This window comes from Gallus gallus, chromosome 17, assembly GCF_016699485.2.
Source record: "Gallus gallus isolate bGalGal1 chromosome 17, bGalGal1.mat.broiler.GRCg7b, whole genome shotgun sequence".
In the NCBI taxonomy this organism is placed as follows: domain Eukaryota; kingdom Metazoa; phylum Chordata; class Aves; order Galliformes; family Phasianidae; genus Gallus; species Gallus gallus.
Genome location: NC_052548.1, coordinates 3,336,787 through 3,359,561, shown reverse-complemented (window position 1 = coordinate 3,359,561; position 22,775 = coordinate 3,336,787). Strand labels below are relative to the sequence as shown.

The 22,775-nt window shown below is 42.2% G+C and overlaps 1 protein-coding gene across 22 annotated transcripts in view; it reads left to right on the top strand.

The window, feature by feature from the left end:
• TNC (tenascin C) overlaps positions 1–22,775 on the top strand; it is a 98,464-nt gene that overhangs the window by 59,737 nt on the left and 15,952 nt on the right. For 13 of the 22 annotated variants that reach the window (XR_005840291.2, XR_005840289.2, XM_046901671.1 and 10 more), the window contains 11 exons: positions 1,246–1,509; positions 2,410–2,525; positions 2,624–2,783; positions 3,380–3,649; positions 3,985–4,170; positions 4,700–4,789; positions 5,153–5,416; positions 11,779–12,198; positions 14,905–15,177; positions 17,182–17,454; positions 18,538–18,810. Coding sequence is in view for 20 of the 22 variants with exons in the window: in XM_046901671.1 (XP_046757627.1) it covers positions 1,246–1,509; positions 2,410–2,525; positions 2,624–2,783; positions 3,380–3,649; positions 3,985–4,170; positions 4,700–4,789; positions 5,153–5,416; positions 11,779–12,198; positions 14,905–15,177; positions 17,182–17,454; positions 18,538–18,810 (2,589 nt within the window). In the remaining 2 variants the exon portion in view is untranslated. The remainder of the gene's footprint in view (positions 1–1,245; positions 1,510–2,409; positions 2,526–2,623; positions 2,784–3,379; positions 3,650–3,984; positions 4,171–4,699; positions 4,790–5,152; positions 5,417–11,778; positions 12,199–14,904; positions 15,178–17,181; positions 17,455–18,537; positions 18,811–22,775) is intronic. The other 9 variants (XM_046901674.1, XM_046901673.1, XM_040648968.2 and 6 more) reach the window with 8 other exon arrangements.

Below are 22,775 nucleotides of genomic sequence, written 5' to 3'. Positions count from 1 at the left end.
ATAAATTCAGGAAATAAAGAGCTTAGGTATGAAATGTTTCTCACAGATAGATTCTAGTTCCCAGTCTCACGCTGGACCAGTAAAGAAGGAATTTGCATTTGCAATGCTATTGCTATTGTAGAAGCCAAAAAACCCCAAAGGCATAGCTCTGAGACTATACACCGATTCTGCTTTGAAGGTGGATCTTCAAGCTGGAGCCCTGATGGAGGCAGAGGAGGCAAGGTGTGTGCAGAAAATATGACTGTCCTATCTGAGGATGAGACAGCCATCATGATAGACTTGCCAGATGTCACAAATATTTCCATGCAAGCTTTCAGAATTATTGCAGGGGCTCTGGTTACCCTTCAACAGACCAAATGGATTTTTCTAACTTAAAACATTGATATATATAAATGCATACACAATTTACATATTATACATTTATATATATCTATATATATGGAACGCTATACAGTTAGATTTGACAAAGCTTAGATTAAAATAATGGAATCAGCTGGAGTGGAAACTTAGCTATTAAGCCATGTGTTTAGTTTCCCAGTACCACGGACTCTATGGAAATGGATAGAAAATGCTGGCAGCTACATAATGACAGGCATTGCACTATAAAGGAGGCAGTTTTCTTTAGGAGATCCCAGGGGAGGAATTTTGGAACTAAGATCTTTGTAGAGTAATCAGAGAGTACTTTGGGGCTGGGAACATTGTAAAGGACAATGAATACCCTTGGAAAGTAATTCCCATTTTTCATCTTCTCCTTTTGGAAGGCTCCCAAGCCACATTTTGGGCTCTTGCACGTGCACACACAGAGTAATCTATTGAAAGTATTTACAAAAATAATCATGTTTTATTTTACTGTGGAAAATCTGTGCAATTCTGTACATCCAAACCCCAGGACTTCCAACTATAAAATCATGTGTTGCTGGCAGTTGAGTTAAAAATCTGATTCCCTAAGGACCCAGCTGTAGTAGTCTTGTGTCGTGGCCATGAAAGAAGAGGCTGGAACACTGTCAGCCATAGGTTATGTGCAAGCATGAAAGCAGAAATTGGCCCATTAGTTCTGGAAACATCTGTAGTTTTCATCAGCTGAACATTCCTTTCTACAAGTGGCTAATTTGTGTGGCATGGCTTCCCCATTCCCTGTTTGTTAGGTGATTCTCATAAACTGCTCCTGGGAAAATGGGAAACTGGGTAGGTCATTATTTTCTGAGCCTTGAGAACTGACTTCTGTTTTGCTCTTCCCCTCTCTAGTGTCTCCTCCAACGGAGCTGACTGTAACGAATGTAACAGATAAAACGGTAAATCTGGAATGGAAGCATGAGAATCTCGTCAATGAGTACCTTGTCACCTATGTCCCTACCAGCAGTGGTGGCTTAGATCTACAGTTCACCGTACCAGGAAACCAGACATCTGCCACTATTCATGAGCTGGAGCCTGGTGTGGAATACTTCATCCGTGTCTTTGCAATCCTTAAAAACAAGAAAAGTATTCCAGTCAGTGCCAGAGTAGCGACATGTGAGTTTAATATTCCCTCTATTCACTCATTTGTCTGTTCTGTATTATGTTTGTGTTGGGGTTTTCTTTCTTTTGTATTTTCTATTTTCAGTTCATCTTCTGTTCTCAACAAAGACAGCCTTCACCACTTTCCTTTTCTGTTCTGTTTCAATAGCAATGTCAATGTTAAAAGCAAAGTTCATTACCATGGGGTCTTCGTAAATTAAGATCCTCAATTCCTTCTTAATAAGGTATATTTTTAAACTCTGGTAATGCTTCCTGAAAGTATATATAAATATAGCAAGTGTAGTAGAAAAGCAATATTAAATCATTTGGATTCAAACAGTTTTGACTAAAATGGAACTTCTATTTGTTCTGTATCTTCAGTGTGTTTTGCCACAACTTACTCTGTCTCCTTACCTGTCAATTTGTAGTCCATTTTCCTTTTTGTGCTGTGCATATCACAGTCTAATTTAATATCAATATAATTTAATTTCATTTAATAAAATGAAGTCTCAGAAGATGCTCTTTAACTTCAGTCAGTGTTCTTCTGAGAGACCTGGGGCAGGATTCATTTCACCTACCATCAAATGTCCATGCTAGGCTTCTTTTGAGAGGGCAAAAATAGGTGTTTGTAGGGCACAAGTCGTTTTATTCTTTGTCTACATCTGGAATAGGTCATGGGAATGTCTCTCCAAAGGCAGAATAACCAGCTGTGAAGAGAGGTTAAACATCTCTGATGATCCTTGGGGTCCTTTCCAACCCAAGCCATTCTATGATTCCATGATCTCAGATGCAGATCCCTTCATGGCAGATATGTACAGCTGCAGGAAGATGTTCCACCACCAGCATCCTCATTTATTACTTGTTGCATGTGTATTTATCTTATTTTTATTTATTTATTTATTTATTTTGCCACAGATTTGCCTGCTCCAGAAGGTCTGAAATTCAAATCTGTTAGAGAAACGTCTGTCCAGGTGGAATGGGATCCTCTGAGCATTTCCTTTGATGGCTGGGAGCTGGTCTTTCGTAATATGGTAAGGAAGCATAGTTCCTGGTGTCAAAGCCTTGCTTCTCATACAAGTGAAAGATCCTGAATTTTTTTGTTTGTATTAACTGATTGTTCCATGTGTAGCAGAAAAAGGATGATAATGGAGACATAACCAGCAGCTTGAAAAGGCCGGAGACATCATATATGCAGCCAGGATTGGCACCAGGACAACAGTATAATGTATCCCTTCATATAGTGAAAAACAATACCAGAGGACCAGGGCTATCCCGAGTGATAACCACAAGTAAGCACAACCTGTATAGCAATAGTACAGCCAGTGAAACAACTGCTGGTTGGTGTAGCCTGGGGAGTTTTAAAACAAAGAGAAAATTTAATTCAATACGGTGCATTCTTAGGGAAATAGAGAGAAGAAAAAAAGCATTGGAGCTTTTAATGGCAACGACATGAGAAAAACATAATTGCTTTCCAAATCACCTGTTTAAAGAGGAAAGGAAATTTATTTTTGTCTAGAAGGTAGCTACCAGCATGCACTTTTATTCTTTCCTAAAAGGTATGTCCACAGAAACTAGAACTTCTTTCTTCCTGCTGATATTGGCATGAAGAAATTGCTTAGGAAAGAGTTTCTATTGTATAGAACTCAGAGCTTCTGATTGTCCTTGTTTTGGCAACCTCAGATGTTAATGAATTTAATGAATTTGTTTCTGATGAATTGGTCCCACTTGGCAAGTAAGGAAGAAAGTAAATGAAGACAAGCTTCACTTTGTAGAAGCCACTCATGTTAATTTTGTTCTGAAGCAATTAAAAGCCCAAGTAAGTGTTATGAATTTTCTGTTAAGATTTATGTAATTCTTTAATAACATTTTCCTCTCATTAAAACAGAACTCGATGCCCCTAGCCAGATTGAGGCGAAAGATGTCACAGACACCACAGCTCTGATCACATGGTCCAAACCCTTGGCTGAAATTGAAGGCATAGAGCTCACATATGGCCCCAAGGATGTTCCAGGGGACAGGACTACCATTGACCTCTCTGAGGATGAAAACCAATATTCTATTGGAAACCTGAGGCCACACACAGAATATGAAGTGACACTCATTTCTCGGCGAGGGGACATGGAGAGTGACCCTGCAAAAGAAGTCTTTGTCACAGGTAAGAAGATCTTACTTCTACTTGACTAAATCCATAGCAGATTGGCAAAGAACATCGTTTTTTTCTTCAGATCTGCAAATGTTTTTTGTCTTTTTTTTTTTTTTTATGGATTACTTTGTTTGTCTGTCATTCTGGGAATGCTTTATGAAGGTATGGGTCATCATGCTAAAAAAAATCTGCGTAATGTAGTTAAGTGATATCATACAGGAGGGAACAATGTCAGCTTTGTGGGTCATGTTCATCTTCTAAAATGGACTGTCATAAAAGACTGTTGTCATAAGAGAATTATTCCTATTACTTATGTCTGGTTTTATTTATTTATATGTTTATTGCAGACTTGGATGCTCCACGAAACCTGAAGCGAGTGTCACAGACAGACAACAGCATTACTTTGGAGTGGAAGAACAGCCATGCAAATATTGATAATTACCGAATTAAGTTTGCTCCCATTTCTGGTGGAGACCACACTGAGCTGACAGTGCCAAAGGGCAACCAAGCAACAACCAGAGCTACACTCACAGGTAAGGGAATCAAGGAATTGTTACTAATGTTCTCCTGCTGCAATCACCATGGAGCACAGGACCAAAAAATCTTTTTGATCACTATATATAATAGGAGCAAGTAGAGGTTGCACATTGTGAGCAGAAGCAGTTGAATTAAAATGCAGGTAGGTGATATATATTTACAGACCTACAGGTGGGTTAATAGCCATTTGACTTTCATATGCGTCTCCAAATCCCACTGGTCACTTGCCTGAGTTCTGGGTCACATGTCTTAGTGGAGATTGTTTGACATCTCTAAGTTCAAGAGGCTTTTGAATGTACTAAGGGTGCTGTTACTTACGCTAGCTTGCAGCTTTTCCATGTGTATACAAATGGCCATACTGTTCTGCAAGGTTAGATTATGGTACTTTTCCCATGTAATGTGGATGTCTGCATATACCTAGCATATACCTAGTATAGCATACATTCAGACTTCTTTATTTAAACAAACATACCAGTAGGCATCTCCCATGGGTGGGGACTCATATGTCTATTCTTCATCTCTTAGGTTTGAGACCTGGAACTGAATATGGCATTGGAGTGACAGCAGTGAGACAGGACAGGGAAAGTGCTCCTGCTACCATTAATGCTGGCACTGGTGAGTAGCTTGATCTCCTCTTTTGCTCTGGAGAAAGAAGCAAATCTTTTCTCACAATATCTCCTTTTCCCTGGGTAAATGCTCTGAGGGCTTAAATTCTTTTTCTCCTTCATGCAGTGCTAGCTGAAGTGAACATAAATGGCGAAAATTTAGATTTAGTGTTTTTTGTCTATAAAAGAGTACTTCCTTTACCTACACGAAGCAATGGGACTTCTATAATCCATTCTATGATTCTATGACTTCCAAAGCTCAGAGTGGCAAATGAGACCCTGATCTGTCACTAGACACTCAGTACAGTTGCTGTTCTACAGATGTCTGAAAACTTGTCCCAGGGCACCTAAACTTTACTTTTTTCACCTGTAGATCTTGATAACCCCAAGGACTTGGAAGTCAGTGACCCCACTGAAACCACCCTGTCCCTTCGCTGGAGAAGACCAGTGGCCAAATTTGATCGTTACCGCCTCACTTACGTTAGCCCCTCTGGAAAGAAGAACGAAATGGAGATCCCTGTGGACAGCACCTCTTTTATCCTGAGAGGATTAGACGCAGGGACGGAGTACACCATCAGTCTAGTGGCAGAGAAAGGCAGACACAAAAGCAAACCCACAACCATCAAGGGTTCGACTGGTGAGTAACAGCTTTCAATGAGTGCTGTGCACCAGGTCCTTGGTCAGTGACTGGACTGAGTGCACCTTCACCTGATTTTCTGAGCCATGTCTGAGGAACTGCTTAAAAACATCCACTGCCTGCAAAGCAGGCTTAGCTCTGTCTAGCATGACAGGTTAATTGAGGAACAGTTGTGTTTATCCATGTTCACAATGCTTTCTTTGCTTACCCTTTGAGAAGGCTCACAAAGAACACAGCTATTTGTTCTGCAGGAAATGCAGACCTCATCGTTTGTTTGATGTGAGGCTGCTTTTTTGTACATTGTCTTATAACTTGTTTTATATTCTACAGCCAAAATCTAGGAGGAGGAGCAACCAGAATGTTTCTAATATTGCTTGTTCCTGCCTAATGAGTTCTCTTCACAGCATGCCTCCACCCGTCATGCTTCAGCAGGGTCAACAGGGCTCTCATGCTGCCCTTCCTCAGTTTTCTCATCCAAAAGCAGAAACAGGCTATTGTCACAAATCTGGTCACGGTCACTCTTTCCATTGGATACATGACTATTATCTTTGTCTACAAAGAAGGACTACATTTCTGCCCTCTCCATTTGTACGAACCACTCTACTTAACTCGAACCAATGGACCATTCCTTGAATGAGGTTTCTCTGTGAAACTTTATGCTCCAAAGTTTGTTATGTACAGATCATATCTCAGTATAGAACATAAGTGAGTCCTGAATCTTTAAGTGCCTTTAGCCTAAACCTTGTGAGGCTCAGCCTCAGGTGCTGTGAGGGAGCAGAGGCAGTGAATAAGAATCAGTGAGGCTAGAATTATTCTCCTTAGCAGATGTAAAGGTTTTTAACCTTTTCCCCCAAAAGACCGCCTATGAGGTAAACACATCAGAAGCTGTGGATTTTGCAAACTTACAACTGGAAAGAGCTGAATGGCTTAAAAAAAAATAAAAAATAAAAATAAAAATAAAATAAATAAAAAACAGGACAAAATCCCACAGTTTCATATTCCCAGGCAGGCAATATTCGTGCCAGCAGTACCTATGAATGCTTTATAGAGACAGGTAATCCAGTGCAGGAGAGAGTTATATGGTATTGTATAAACTGCAGTAAACCATAAGTACTGAATTACTTATTTGATGCATAAATCAGGCCTGTGTCCAATGCAGGGAAAAATTAGGGAGCACTGAAGCACACACGTACAAAGGGAAGCTGGAGGTTTACGTGGCATGATTGAGCAGGCTTTGATTTTTCCAAAGGGATCTGTTTCCCCATCTGTCTGAAGACTGAGCAGCCTCCAAAGAAGTGTGTGTAGAGGGTGAAAAGGCAGAAACAACATGCTGTGGAATTTCACAGTCTGGGCTTTCCAGCGCCAGTTTCCAAAGTTCCACAAGATGGCTTCTTTTTTCTTTGGATTATTATATATATATATTTTTAAAGATCATCTGGATGGTGTATTTGTTTTAAGTCTTCACTCAGAGCAGCCAGTAAACAAAGAGTTCTCTGCAGTGAGCCATTAGAAGCAACAGCAGCAGTTGACGTAACCTGGCATTGTGGCCCTCCTGCCTAGGAATGGACAAATCCAAGCACATGAGCATGGGGAGGCAGAAGTGCTCTGTTCTCAGTACGTGGGGGGCCCTCAAGTCCTCAGGCTAAGCAAAACAAACTTGTTATTTTGCCCTCTCTCGCAGAGCTATGGGTGACATCAGGTCCATTGCACTTCTGAGGAGAGTGCTTGGAGCCACCAAGCAGAGAGAATAATGATTGATGTGCGAAGTGCCAGCAGCACAGCTAAGCCTGGACTGGCTCTTCTTGTCTGGAGGAGACAGTCCTATTATTTAGAGGGGCATGTGCTGTCCTCACTGAAGGGAGGCCCTGTGCTTTCTGGGATGCCTGAGAATGTTTCCTCTCAGTTCCCTCTTCTTCAGTCAGGCTTTCTGCGTGCAGGCATCCACAAGTGTCAGGGCTTTCGTTTCCCACTGCTTACTTGAATTTGCTTGCTAGTGAATCATCTGTCACTGAGGGCAAGGCTTCTTTCTGCCCCAGAACTGATGCTCTGTTGGTGCCTTCTCTCCTCCCACACATGCTCCTGGTTGTCTCTGGATGTATATCAACTTATTGCACACCAGTGGTCAAACCTTTCAGAGCTCACAAGCTTTGATCAAAGCACCTGTCCTGAAACGTTCCACACCATAGGATGGCAGCCTTGTGTCACTTCTGTTTCCTCCTATGGATGTAGTGCAGCTCCAGTTACAAAGTTATATTGATGTCTGTGTTTCTGCCTTCAAGGAATGCGAAAAATTGAATACTGAAAAGGAAAGTCTGAATGTTTCACACTGTAATTTGCTTGTTTGCCTCCCTGTAGCTCCACATAGTCTAACCCTAATGCAGGCAGTGACTCCTGGCCTAGAGGAGCGTTGGGCCCCTGGGAGCTGTGTTGCTCCAGTGGCATTAGGGATGCAGGAGGATGAACTGAGGGACCCCGTGGTTACAGACCACAGCTTTAAGTGTTTCATGGTATGTAAACACTGGAGCCTGCACTAGTATTGTGGTGGAGTACAAGGAGATGCCATTGGCAGCTGAATCCCCTGCAGAAACCTTCCTGCCCAGAGAACCCCTAAGTGATGTGAAGGCTGCCAGGTGAACACTTCCTATAAAATCAAGGTGTATGGGCTGGCTGGAGGATAACGCTTCCCTCCTCTGGGAGTTGTGGCTGCAACAGGTACCTCCCTTCTGTTATTAACTAAGGTACCACAAACCAGATCATCTCCAATTATGAGGTCCTTCCCAGCAAAGTGAGCCATTCCGATAGCTCAAGGGACCTTTCTGGCAGCATGTCTGGAGAGTGTTACATGAGATTGACAACTAATCTGCAGAGTGAGCACATAACCCATCTCTGAGAACGCTGAGCAGTCAGACTGCAGCTTTGTTCCGTCTTTTGGTTCTGGAGCCCTGCCTGCACAGCACAATGTGGGCCCTGGAGGAGGAGGAATGGTAATACATCAGGCTGTGGAAATAAATGAGTGCACATTTGCAAAACCAAGTGCCAACCTCGCATTCCTCTGCTGAAGGACCCAGATTGTGCAGCAACTGCTGACAAATCATGGATGTGATAGTGGCTTGCCTCTGGAAATGAGTTACACATAGGAGCATGGCTTGGAGAAGCAAGTTTTCCATTCTGTTGAATGTTTTTAAGAAGATTTATGCTGTTTACTGAAGACTTCTGTCTGTGTTGTGCATCATATCCTCTTCCTCTCCTGGCTTATTCTATTCTCAGATGCACTGCTCCTTTTGTATGTAGACTCAAAGGAACATTAGGAAGAGTGATTAGGTGAGACAGCTTGATGGGAAACTGCAGTGCTGACCCCTAGGAAAATGGATTTACCAGTAAAGGTTGTCCATTTATTCAGCTGATTCCTCTATTGAGAGAACCTGGAATCTCAGATTTTCAGCGGTAGTTTCTGTAGTATTTCTGGACTCTGATATATTTCGGTGCTTTTCTCTGTGTTTAAGCAGCTGGTTGAAAGAGGGGAAAGCCGTTTAGCCAAAGTGCTCTTAAAAGAACACCAACACTTTGGACCGTGGTTCTTCATTCCTCTTTCAGGGAACTGCAGTGATACCCTGCAGTGAGGCTGAGCTGATCAGAGATTCTGCAGTGAAACTTGTTGATAGCCTCTCTTGGAAAATAATGTGAGATCCAAGAGACGGGAGTGAGAAGTAATACAAAATACTCTTTGCTCCATCCCAAGTAACCGGGGAAATGTCCTGGCAAGACATTAGCATTCTTCTGAGTAAAACTCCAGTGAAGCATTACAGTGGAATTCCTCAAAAGGCCAGCAGCAGCAGTGTGGACATATTTTGGCCATATTCAGCCTGAAGATTTTAATAAGAGAATGATACTAAGAAGTATTCTTGTCTGAGAAAGAGCATATGTTTGTTGTCCATCAAGTTGCATTCCTCTCAGCTTTCAACTCTTTGGCATCTGCTACTCATTCATCTCACCAGCGTGAATCAGCCTTATCTGGCTGTCATCCACCCACCTAGAGCTCCTACAGCTCTGTTTTCTTCCCATCTATTCCCCTACTTTCTCTGTCCATTACTTGATCTCCATCCTGCTGCTGTCCTACAGTTCGACTGTTATCCAAACTTTCTGCCATCCATTCTGTAGCTAATACTCTGTCTGCTGAACATTGAACACTGATACTATCTATGGCATCAGAGTGCTTCCCATATGTTCATATCCTTTACATTTTCCTGTCTGTTGTACATTACTACAAAAAGACACAATATTTATCTATTACACAACAACACGACATGTCCTCATCTGTGTGCGTTTGTGTTTATATACGCATGAAGAGTGTAGACCATTCTTTCTCACCCATAAGTTCATTTGTGGAGTCAGTGATTAAACACAACGTAATGATCAGAGATGCCAGAGATATCTACGTGCCATCATAGGGACAATATGTACACTGCAACCTCCTATGCGGTTGTCAAAGACCTCACTATTAATTAAATTAACCCACTAGTGGGAGTCTGGGATAAGTATCAATGGGGATGGTCAAACAAAAATGAGGAAAAATGAGAAGCCAATTTATAATGATGTTTCACAGGGCTTTCTCAAGGACTCTTAGCATGTCAGCTTAAGGACATATAGCCTTATTTCTTCTCTTTCCCTTTTATTTTTGGACCTTTTTACCCCCCTTTTCCAGCTCAAGGTGCATGGCACTTCCCCAGTGGGACCATCCATGGCATGGAGCTTACTTGTATAACATAGTAATGCTTCTTCATCCCCACTGGTCTGTTCACTTTGGTTATGCATGGCTCCCAGCAGAAATACTTCACAGTAAAGCCCAGCTGCTACTACACATTTTTTTGAGTATTTTTAAGTATTTCTGAGTATTCCTTTGAGTCAAAGAAACCTAATGAACATACTGCATGTCTTCCTGCTTTGTTCCCTGGGAACATTCCTCCATCACCCTACTGTGGTCAGATAACAGTTCTGACAATACAGTTACAAAGAAAGAATGAATTACACCAGCAGCTCTCAAGGCACATATGCTGATGTGCTGACAACACTGCTGTCTTCAGGCTGCACCATATGTAGGGCCTGGTTGGGGTCACATGCTGGTGGAATTCAGAACAACCTTTACCTAAGTTGAGAGTGTTATTAATATGGTATGTGTAATATGTAATAGATGTAAGTACAAATCACTGTTTGCCTCACAGACTTCACTCCTTCCTGGAGATGAGAAATTATGTTTTTACATCTGTGCTTGTTCTGAGAGTATATTTTCAAGATAAGAATTCTGCTTTTATTTGAAATCATTTTTAAATTGATCTTTCTGTTCTGAAAACTTTTTTCTTTCTTTTTTCTGATACGTGTGTGAATTTGGAGACAGATAACTGAATCCTGAGAACATATTCCTGCTGATCTGACTGATGGTGGTAGATGAGTTGCTTTCTCTTAATTGAATGCCACGGAGCATGAAAGCTAGGCAGTCACTGAGGTGTGAAATGATGTGGTTTTCCACTAATGAGGAGATAATTCTGCATGGCTAATTGAAGTGTCAGAAAAATCACCTGCCTGTTGCCTTACAGCTGTGATCAGAACCACATTTGCAGTTTTCTACAGCTCTCAGGTTTTTGGAATCTGACTGTGCTACAGGCTGTGTTCATAGATCTGTTCAGCATGTTGAAGGCCGAGCCTACTTCTCTTCCATCCTTTTGGATCTCTTTAAAGATTGCTCTAGTTTGTTTATCTTTTATTTAAGGGTCTTCTCCCCTTTCTTCAAAATTCAGCATGTATCAAGGTGGATCACTCCTCCAAGCATGTTTTTACTCGGGTAGGAGGAGATTTAGCATGTTTCTGCGTGTCTCATTTCTCAGCCTGGATTTGATATTGTTGCGATAATTGGCATGCATTCCTGCTCTGGTTTGGATCAGTAGTGATGACTGCTGTGCTGTAGTCAAGATAAAAGGCATGGTTGAGAGATGTAGAGTTCAAATGCTTGCCGATGTAAATTAGCAAAGTTCTGTGGAGGTAGCTGAAGTGGACTGATTTACATCAACTGAGGATGAATCCATCCATTTCTCCACTGAAAGCACGTCGGCTGAACCCTGTGCTTAATGGTTGTGGTTCTGGATCTGCTGCTTAGTGTGGCTCTGTGTGGGAACCACATCCTTGGTGATGCTGCCTGTGCTTCTAGCTTGGATTCAGTCTCCAAAATAGAAGTACCCATCTGTCTTCTCTGATCTTAGAGCTCTTTAATGAAAGGACAGAAACTGTTTTGTAGCAGGTGTTAGCTGTCATGTGCTGTATTTGGGGGGTTATTATCAGGAGATTTTAACATGTAATTTACCTTTGTTTAGCACATCTAGTCACAACATCTGGACAACCAGACAGTGCAACATCATTTAATGCTACCAGTCCTGCTCCTACAGAGCTAAGTCACTTAGCAAACCCCAGCACTGGTCCCCATGCTCTGCATTCGGTGCCCACTGATCTTCCCATCTCAGAAGTCACTGATGCTCTTCGTGACCTTAACATAACCCACAGGACTTTCAGTAGTTTCACCCTGTCTTGGGCAGCACAGGATGAGGTATTTGATCAGTTCCTTATCACCCTGAAAGACCTGTCCAGTTTAAACAGAACGCAGGAAATCTTTTTGCTGGGAAACCAACGAGAAACAGAAATTACCAATCTCACAGCTGGCACTCAATACCAGATTAACCTCCGTGGAAGCACTCAAGGCCAGCTCTCTTGGGCCCTGGAAACTCTAGCTGCTACAGGTATTTTCTATGGATTCATTAGCCACGTGTTCCTCTTCTGCTTTGAAATACAGAACTTCATTTTCATACTGCTGTTCCACTGCAGAAATGCAAAGCTTTGTGAGTGATGCCTTTCTTCTTAGTTGTGGTTGTTTATTTATTTACTTACTTACTTTGTTTGCACGGGATAAAACTTATTGCTATGGAATGAGAGCCTTGAGTTATGTACCATGGACAATGCCCCATGCAGCTTTGAAGGGATGTAGCATCACTTCTCTCTTTTCAAACTGCATGCAAAGAGAGGCATTGATGCATCTGCTATTTACAAGGCACATGGAAATAGCAAGATATTACAGGGATTTACTGGGACTGTGATTCAAAGCACAAAAGAAAGACCGCAAGGAGGTTACAGCTTGCAGCGCTGGCATGGAAGTGGTGATGTTAGAGAAAAAAAAGATTGCAACACATTGGGAGTATACCCTTCTGAAAACTTCTACCTGTTATCCCTATTATGTGAATTTCACGAGGAAACTGGGCTGTAGCCCCAGACCTCAGTTCAAAAAGTACCATTGTCAAAGTTCACACCTGGAGAACTGATCTGGGGACTAATGACCATAGCAGACCACCTGCAAAAGAAATGCAATTTGTGATGTGAGATAAGACATTCACATAGAAATACAAAGATTATTATTGCACACCTAGAAAATAGTTAGAGCAGCCTTATCTCTCAATGGTTTGTTCTCTCTTTTTTTTTTAAGTTAAGAAACATCATCCCTTGATATCATTTGCGATGACATTATGGTTGTTTTGTCATATATGTTGAATGCTTAACAGATGAGGTTTATAGAGGTCTTCAACCATCCGACTTAGTGCATGAGTTTATATGAGAACCTGTCAGCCCCTTGACAGCATGATGGGGTTGAGTGCACTTCTGTTTGAGACATGCAGGAGACATAACTGGGAGGCGGAGGGGCTCTGCATCTTGCACGGGAATGAAACTGAGCACTCTTCAGAGAAATGTGAATTGCTTCTAAGCTGTGATGGTTACTTATTATAATCATGCTTTAACTTGAAATATTTTGCCGTGCTTTAACTTTTGCTTAGCTTCATTTTCATTTGAAGTTGATGTGTTTATTTTCTTTCCACTGCCACCAAAAATCATTATTGCTCATGCAACCAGTTCCTTTTCTGTTCCATTTTTCTTTTCTTTCAGCTAAATGGTGCTATTTAGCTCTGTGATTGTCCTGTTCCTGATAAAGCTAAACAGCTCCGGATTCCTGTGTTCTTTTATTGAACATCATTGTGTTATTTCATAAACCATCTCTTCCTTTCTGACAGGATGAGAAAAGCTGATCAAGACTTTGAGTAGTAGTGGTAATTTACTATATATTAGTGAATAGCACTAATGATAATTGACTGTCATCCATGAAACTGTCTGAAACAGCTCTGAAAATACAGCTCCACCTGCCTATGTAAAGCTATATGAGAGTCACAAAATAGGCTTTACATTTTTACAGGGAGATTTATATGAATAAAATTAAGGCTAATTCTCATTTATTTCAGCACTCCCTTATGCATCAACTCAAAATATATGCAAGGCTTTACAATGGAAGTTTAGAAAAGAAACATCGGATCCATTTCCCTTATAAATGCTCAGGAATGCAGACTGAGGTTATTTAGCTAGACTTTGTTCCTATTATAATGTTGAAGTGTCAACAATGCAAATAAATACTAAAAGTGCTAGAAGTGCCAGTGGTGATCATGTAGCAAGTCCAGGAGATGAACTCAATGATCCTCATGGACCCCTTCCAACTCAGGATACTCTATGATTCTGAGATTTTCCATGTAGGAAAAAAAATACATTACTGTGTTATTTTCCCATGAAAATGCTAATTTTAAGGAATCAGTTGTATTTTCTCAGCATTGGAAGACTTGCTACTATTTCTGGGAAAAAGACCTAAACTTTCAGATCTGACAACAACTGAGAGTTAGCTCTGATGGCTCCAAGTTTCCTAAGCCACCCTTGTGATGGCACATGAAAATGCTGATTTCTGTGAAGGCAGATTTCAATTTTAGATTAGTATCAGTGTTTGAAAATCCAAGCTTCTCTGCCTCTGGGAAGGCTTTGGTGGCAGAATAATGTAATATGACAAAGATATGTCTATTAAATTGAAGACATGCAGACATAAAGAGATTTTCCCTTCTTTGCTGTTTTGGATTAGAAATAGTTTGGAAGAATAAATAGCATCTTTCAATTAAAAGTATAACCATCTGAATCCGAAGTACCAGAAGCTCAGAGCCTTGCTAGCCTTACAGCAGGCATTACTGCAGTATTCACTGTCACTTCATAATGGCAAATGCCAAACTCTTAATAGCTGCACTAAAGTGGTTATGGTAATACTTGTATCGTAGGGAGTTGTAATTAATATTAGCAAAATACATCCAGCTGTAAGATGGTCTATAAACTGCTTTCTGTGAGCAGTCTTTCAGCATTAATGTGATTATTATTAATTATTATGGTTCTTTTCATACTGTTCTGTCTTGCCAAGTCTCCGAAGAGACTTTATGAGTTACCTGGGGCAGCTGGGAATGTAAATGTGCATGGGGGCGCATCTCTGTGCCACTTGCTTCCAAATGAAATTCATTAACTCTGAAAGTCATTAAGTCATACCTCATTGCCACTGGTCTGTAATCTGAGTAACTGACTGACTCTCTGTCCTTATTCAGAGGAAGAACCTGAGCTTGGAAACTTATCAGTGTCAGAGACTGGCTGGGATGGTTTCCAGCTCACCTGGACAGCAGCCGACGGGGCCTATGAGAACTTTGTCATTCAGGTGCAGCAGTCTGACAATCCAGAAGAAACCTGGAACATTACAGTCCCCGGCGGACAGCACTCTGTGAACGTTACAGGCCTCAAGGCCAACACACCTTATAACGTCACACTTTACGGTGTGATTCGAGGCTACAGAACCAAACCCCTTTATGTTGAAACCACGACAGGTATCTTTTCATCCAGCCTAACAGCTCCCTTTCGTTGCAGACAGGGACACGAGCCAGAGCTATTGCAACTGCTTGACAAAGCTTGCTCACTCGGTCTGCTTTGCATGGGTGCACTGAACTCATTAAAGCTTGGCTGAACATCTCTGGCGTGGAAATGTCTCATGATCAGACTTTCCAATAAGAGTCTCAGTGCCCCCATGGAGCCATTTTGCTTTCAGGAATGCTCTTTTTACCCCTCTCAGAATGGCTTGTTTTGTTCCCTTTATTCACTTTTCTGCTAGCTGACGCTAACTGCAAAACCCAACTGGCTGTTGCACATGCTCAGGAAAGTCCAGGTTGCCTTGTGAAATGATAGTTGTAGCCCAGATAAGCAAAGCCCAAGGGCATGTTTGAGTTTTGCCCTTCAGAACCTATTTCTGAAATTACACACCAGCTTCTACATACATATAACATCAAGGGCATAGTCTGACTCAAGGACAAGGCCCTTCCATGTGTTCTCATAAAGAGAAGAACATGAGCAAATTTCTTCCAAGAATATTTTCATATACTGAGCCACATGAAGTTTAAACAATCAGATTGTTCTGAGAAAGATACAGTGCAAGAAGGCCACATTTAACCAAAATACCATGGCATACTGAGCTGAATACTGAGCTGAAAGAAGGAAGGTAAGCCTCACATCATCAGAAGCTTGAGTGAGCTTCTGATCAATCAAGAGCCATAAACATAATTTTCTGGCTGATCTTGTGAAATGCTGCACTTTGGATAAAGGTTTGCTTATCATGAACTTCTACTGTGAGAAGCAAATAGAAATGTCTGTTCTACATGGCTCAGTGAATCTTTCAGGTGTTAGGATCTCGGTAATGAGCAGGATGCAAATTGGCAATAGAGGGGCTCCAGTGACAACTCTTCCTTTGGGTGATTCCTCTGGGCTTCCTTACAGACCTTGCAACCTCCTGCCATTGTGGGACAGCCAGAGCTTGCTCATATTTTACTTTTCCCAAGTACGTATTGCCCAACACAGAAGGGGGTAAAAGTACACGTAAGAACAAAACAAAATGAAAGCATTATACTCAGCAGAGCTTGCCTGTTTCAGTAGTGCTTTAAGTGGCTTGGCTTCAGTAGCAATGTGTGTGGCACAGGGCGCTTGCCTTGGGCTGCATCCTGCTGCAGTCTGGGAGCGCCGTGCTTTGAGGGTCTGGTAGCAGATTGCCCATTGAAAATAGACAAATGTGGCAAGGCAAAAGAAGCTGCAGAGGAACAAACAAGAAAACAGACATCACGGGTGTCCTGCCCGAACACGCAGTGTGCTCTCCCTTTATTAACTTAATGAAAACAGCTGAAGATTCCCTGCTGAGGTTTTCCCTTCCATTTCTGGGTCATACTCGGCATCCGGCTTTTCAGAATTTTCCCTTCTGGGGACTTTCAATTGTCAGAATTTTCTGAGCCTTCCTGGAGCATGTCAGGGATGTCTGCAGAGAGGAAGAAACCCCAAGGCAGCTATCACTGCTTTGCATTTTGGCTCCAGCTCCCAAATTACATGCCAGCTTTCATAAACTTAAGCTGAAAGGGAAACTAGAAGAACTCAAACAAAACACAACCTTTTCCTCTGGATACAGCTTTTCCTCTAGTTTCAGCTTCTCCTAAAACTGGAAGCTGACTTCTCCAAATGCCCTGGGGCGCTTGGAAATGTTCTTTTGGGACTTCTTTCGTGCTCAGACCTCAAAGATGCATGGCTGCAAAAGGAAATAGCTAAAGCTTTTAACCTTCCTTTTTTTCCTTTCTTTTTTTTCCTTCTCTTTTTCCTCTTCTTTAGCATTTTGAGTTGCTGTCATTTATTTTCTTCCCTTTTAAGAACTGTTTTGCTTGTAGCAAGCTTTTACTTAAACCCTTTTCTCCAAGGGCAGCTTGGAGTGCTGTCAGCATGAGCAGAGCAAAGCAGATCATTTCTGAGCAGGACGGGGTACAGGGCTGTCCCCTTCTGACCAATGTTGTTTCCCTCCTCAGGAGCACACCCCGAAGTTGGTGAGCTAACCGTTTCCGACATTACTCCTGAAAGCTTCAACCTTTCTTGGACGACCACCAACGGGGACTTTGACGCCTTTACTATTGAAATTATTGATTCTAACAGGTTGCTGGAGCCCATGGAGTTCAACATCTCAGGCAATTCAAGAACAGCTCATATCTCAGGGCTTTCCCCCAGCACTGATTTTATTGTCTACCTCTATGGGATCTCTCATGGTTTCCGCACACAGGCAATAAGTGCTGCGGCTACAACAGGTATATAAAACCTACCTCAGTGCTAACTCTCCTTTCTTCTAACTCTTCCTTGCAGGTTGTGCCCATTTCCCTGCCCTCAGATACCCCATCAGTCTGCCCACTGCCAAATTCTCTACCTCACTGTTTGACACCTTCTAAAGAAGACCTGCCGCAGACATTTTGAGCTGTGAATGTTAAGCCACCGTCCCATCCAGCAAAGTCAGTCAATCACAATGTGATGTAATTTCATTCACATAATAATGTGTTAGCACTTGTTCAAACATTAGGGTAGGGACAATCTCTGAGACCGATGAGAAGCAAAACAATTTTCCCAAGAAACGAGTGGGAGATGATTCATTATGTTAGCTTTGCAGTATGTGCTGTGCAGCACTGAAGACACACTCCTTCTTTCAGATAAGCCAATTTATAGATCATTTTTTATCCTGATTCTCTAAATGGGTTTCAGGCAAATTTCAGTCTGTCAGCAGATTCCTACAAGGCCAATACATTGCTTGAATTCAGCTTCAGACTTCAGTTTTGATTTGATGTTGGTAAATGAAATAGGTAGGCATTTAGCTGTTGGCACGTTGTACATCCTGAGGTTTTACTGTTGATAGCGTGTCCAGAAAAGGCTCTCAAAGAGAGGGAAGTGTCAAATGTGCTTTAGCCAATTATGGTGTGGAAGTGGAACAAGAGAGGGCTAGGTTACAGAAGCAGAAGGTGCTTCTCACAGCAGACAGATAATAGCCCATGTTGTGATCACTTAACATCTCTACCAATTTTCACCTGCTGGCATGATCTCAGGGAAAGTTGTCATAGCAATTTGTCATAGCAGGAGATTAAGGCAGTCAATGGCATCAAGTTTAATATCAAATATCAGCAGTCAAGATAATACAGAGTTGCATTTTCTAGCATCAGTGAATTGTGAATCTCATTGAATCATGGCAAAGTGACCACTGAGGTCATGGTATGGAAAACATCAAGAAGTATATGACTAGATGGTCTTTATGATCTGTGGCTCATGTAAATTCAAACTTTTGTTTTATTTTATTGCTTTGGGTTTTAATAATTGCAACGCATTTCCATTTGTTTTTCTTCCCATAGTAGAGGAACCTCTCCTTAGCAAACTCACTGTATCAAATGCTACCTCAGACTCCATGTTGCTCATGTGGGAAGCACGGGACAATGCCTTTGACCATTTTATTCTAGAAGTCAGAAACTCTGACTCCCCTTTGGACTCCCTGGTGCAAATAGTGCCAGGGGCCTCCCGGCACTATGTAGTCACCAACCTCAAAGCTGCCACTAATTACACTGTCCAGCTCCATGGTGTAGTTGATGGGCAAGGTGGTCAGACCTTGACAGCACTGGCAACCACAGGTATTTCATTGTTTCACCTTCTAGGTTTGCTTTTTTCTCTTCTTTCTTTTTCTGTTCACCAAGCCGCTCTGAAACGTGGCTCTTACTCATCATCTTTATACTTTATACTTTGATAAAGTATTGGAAGATCACCGTGAGGGAAGGCTGAAATAAACTGACCTTGTGAGTGCTTGGAAAGAGAGATATCCGAGACAATGGAAAAGGCTGGAAAAGTGCCCCCAGCATTAAGGGAGCCAGTTGTAAACCATGACTGGTTTCATTATATATACACTTACCAGCAAGTACTGTGTATATATAGCTGACATGCTCCAGATGGTTAATGTTTTTCACAGAATATCTTTGCACTTGATCTGAGTGATGTGCCTGTTCATCCCATCCTCACTTGCTTCCTTGTGGGCGGGAGGGCTTTGTAGCTTTGTCAGCCAGAAAGGCACTGCATGTCATTTTGGTTCTTTGTTCTTAAAAACCAAATGTCTTCCAAGACATTTGGATCTCTTTTGGGAGTTTCGTGCAGCATGCTCAATGACCAGCCAAAATTGCATGGAGTGGTCTAGCCACCTTCTGCTGGTTCTGGCATTCTTCTCTGCCCAGCATTTATAAGCATCCTCAGCAGAAAACTGGGCTTAAATAGGAAGTCCACCCTTTCTTGATGGTCAGCCCACCACACTGTCACTTGCATTGCTGTCTTTCAGTCCTTAAGACCTGTCTGGTTTCACTGTGTGTCAGAGCTTTTCCTATGGTGATGGTGATTCCAAGAGCTCTTTGAGACTCTCCTGAAGAGAGAATTCCAACTCGTTTTGCATGTAGTACTCTTTGGAGTCTGGGTGTCGTGTCATGAGCCTGCCTGACTGGATGCAAATGGCATGTGAAGGAATGCAGCCGTGTTTAGAACCAGACTGGAAAGGATCGGTTTTGTCACCTCTGAGCTGCATGCGGGGCTGATGGCTCCATGCTCGGTCTCACTGAGTTCTCCACCCAAGCCTGTCTGCATTGTGGAATATTATCTCCTCCCATCTTTAGAAGTACTGTGCTTACATGGTGACGTCTTCACTGTCAGCCATGAGGGCATTGAATGGCAGCATGACAGTGGCATGTGTCCTTAATCGGGGCCACTTGGATTCACCTCTTCCAAGACTTTTCCATGGAGGGAGGTCAGCTATTAATTAAAAGTAAATGGGGACAGCTGGTAAAAATTGGAACATCTTGCAGCAGTTCTTGTTTTAGTTAACAAAAGGATTTCATTCTTTCACTCTTCTTGGTCAGTGTGATACATCCTTCTTGCTTTTCTCCCAGCATGTATCACTTGTACGGTTATTCCCCTGCATCACGCTAGCTGCATTTCCCAAGGTGTTCTTGGTTTATAATCAATTGGCAAGAGAAAAAGAGAAATTCAGCCCTGAGAGCAGACAGGATTCCCAGGCCACCTGACTGCAGGGTCTTGTTTGTGGTCTTTCTGGGCTGTAATCCTTAATGTTTTTACATTAGATGGTACAGATTAAAATAGAAATGATCCTCCTTCTATAGCATGAAGGCCAAGTGTCTGTGTGGGAAGGAAGAGGGTGAGCAAGAGCATTGCTTGGTTGTTTTTAGTCCAGTCCATTAGATGTTCTTTGACTTTGCCTAATCAGGGGACAAGGAACACCTTAGCCATTGAGTCCAGACAGGTTTTGGCCTGAGATTAGTGCTGAGATGTTCGTTGCCACGACTAAAACCCCAGTAAACTTCTGGGTCCTAAAATATGAGTATCTACAATGTTAGGCAACAAGAACACTAAGCAGAAGCTGAAGTCAGTATTCAAGGATGTCTGTTTTGATCCTAATTTCTGCCTGAATCCTACTTCAGAATTGCTGTGAGTCTGGATAGTCCTGTTAAATTTCCAGGGCTGAGTTACTGCAGTTTCTATGGTTTTACCATGGGGCTGTTTGCTATTGGTGCTTCTGTAAATCAAACCCACACTTCAGTAAGAAAATTTTGAGCATTTAAGAAAAATGAATGGAAAAAAACTTAAAAATCAGCACTAATTTCACTGGGTTCCTTCCAAAACCTTACAAAATAGATGTTACGGTGCTCCTCCTTTCCTCAACTCCTGCAAAACAAGGCTAAACCCTTCAGCTTTAGCTTTAAGTCTCTCTAACCCCACTACGGCTAATTTTTACGCCCCCCTCCTCCCAAAGTAATGCTCTCTCTTCACCTGTGTTCCTCTCTCCTTCAGAGGCTGAGCCACAGCTGGGCACGCTCACACTCACAAATGTCACCCCCGACAGCTTCAACCTCTCGTGGACCACAAGAGATGGGCCTTTTGCCAAGTTTGTCATACACGTTAGAGATTCCTTTGCAGCACACGAACCCCAGGAGCTTACGGTGTCGGGAGGTGCTCGCAGCGCTCACATCTCAGGCCTGCTAGATTACACTGGCTATGACATTAACATTAAGGGCACCACCGATGCAGGTGTTCACACAGAGCCCCTCACTGCTTTTGTCATGACAGGTACCTGCTGAAAGATTTGCAGTATGTTTATCAGTTGATAATATATATATATTCCTGCATGAATGGAAGTGTGGACTACAGCACTGAGTACCTGTCCAGCATTGATGCTTTCACCTGAAGCTTAACGCAAGCATGGGTTGCAGCAGGCATGTTGACCTTAAAAAAATTTTAGGAGGAGTAATAGTTTAAAGTTATTCAAGAGCTCTCTGGAGTCTTTCTCTCATGTGTAATGATCCTTTCTAACTCCTGATGATTAAGGAAGAAATTTGTCAGTACTCCCACCTATACATCCCTTGTACATCCCTACACCTATACATCCCTGGAGGCATTCAAGGCCAAGCTGGATGTGGCTCTGGGCAGCCTGGTCTGGTGGTTGGTAACCCTGCACATAGCAGGGGAGTTGAAACTAGATGATCATTGTGGTCCTTTTCAACCCAGGCCATTCTATGAACTCATCTATGTATGAATAATTTGGCCAGGTTTTAGCTGGGATTAGTGAACATCACATGCTGATATAGTCAAATAAATACTACAGTGTTCACATTCTGTGTATGACATGGCCAGTGTGCACTGCTAGGGCTTGTCACACAGACCTATGGAAGCCTAAATAGGATTAAGGCAGAAATTGAGGCCTTTTCTTTTTCTTCCTCACTTCATTAACACACAGTGGGAGCACTCCTTGAAGGAGCAGCATCCCTCACGGCAATGGGGCCAGCGCTTTCTTAGCAAATCAGTGACCATGATCCCTTCCATTAGGGAACATGATTCCTTTTTCCACAAGCTTTGACCTGCCACCTGATTAATGTTGTTACAAGTCAGGAAGTGTTTGCTTCCAAAACTCTTCCATTTTAATAACAAACCATGGGCATTGGTGTTTTGAGAGGAAGCTTCCCACAGCAAGGTAAACACGTGGCATCCACACCACAGTTGGATGTGCCAGCAGTTTGCAGAAACCTCCTGGGTTTAATATACTGGTGTCACTTCACACCTATCCCAGGGATGCTCAAACAGAGTGTCAATGTCATCAGCTGTGAAAAGTCAAAAAACAAACCTAAAACTCTTAGCCAAAGAAAATTTGGCATTTAACTGACTTGTTCTCTTAATTGAGTGGAATTTGAGTGATGGAAGATTGGCTGAGTTAGTTCCTAGACCAACACAATGTGGTTTGTCAGATTGTTTAGAGAATTCTAGCAATGCCTTGGATGGTGCGTCAAGGCCAGGGCATAGCAGAGCCAGCTGATCTCCCTGTTTGACTGTCAGATTTTGGGTGAGCTTGAGTGTCTTGTGAAAATTTGGCCTTTTTGTCTAAGAGATGCGGTGGGAAAGTTTTGAGAAACTGCTCCACAGCTCTGAACTTTGACAAACGGATACAAACTGATTATAGCTGATGTAAAAGAAAGAAAAAAAAAAAGACCCCTCACTGGAATTTCTTTAAGCTGTCAACATGCTACATTAGCAGCTGCCTGTGAAGCTCTTT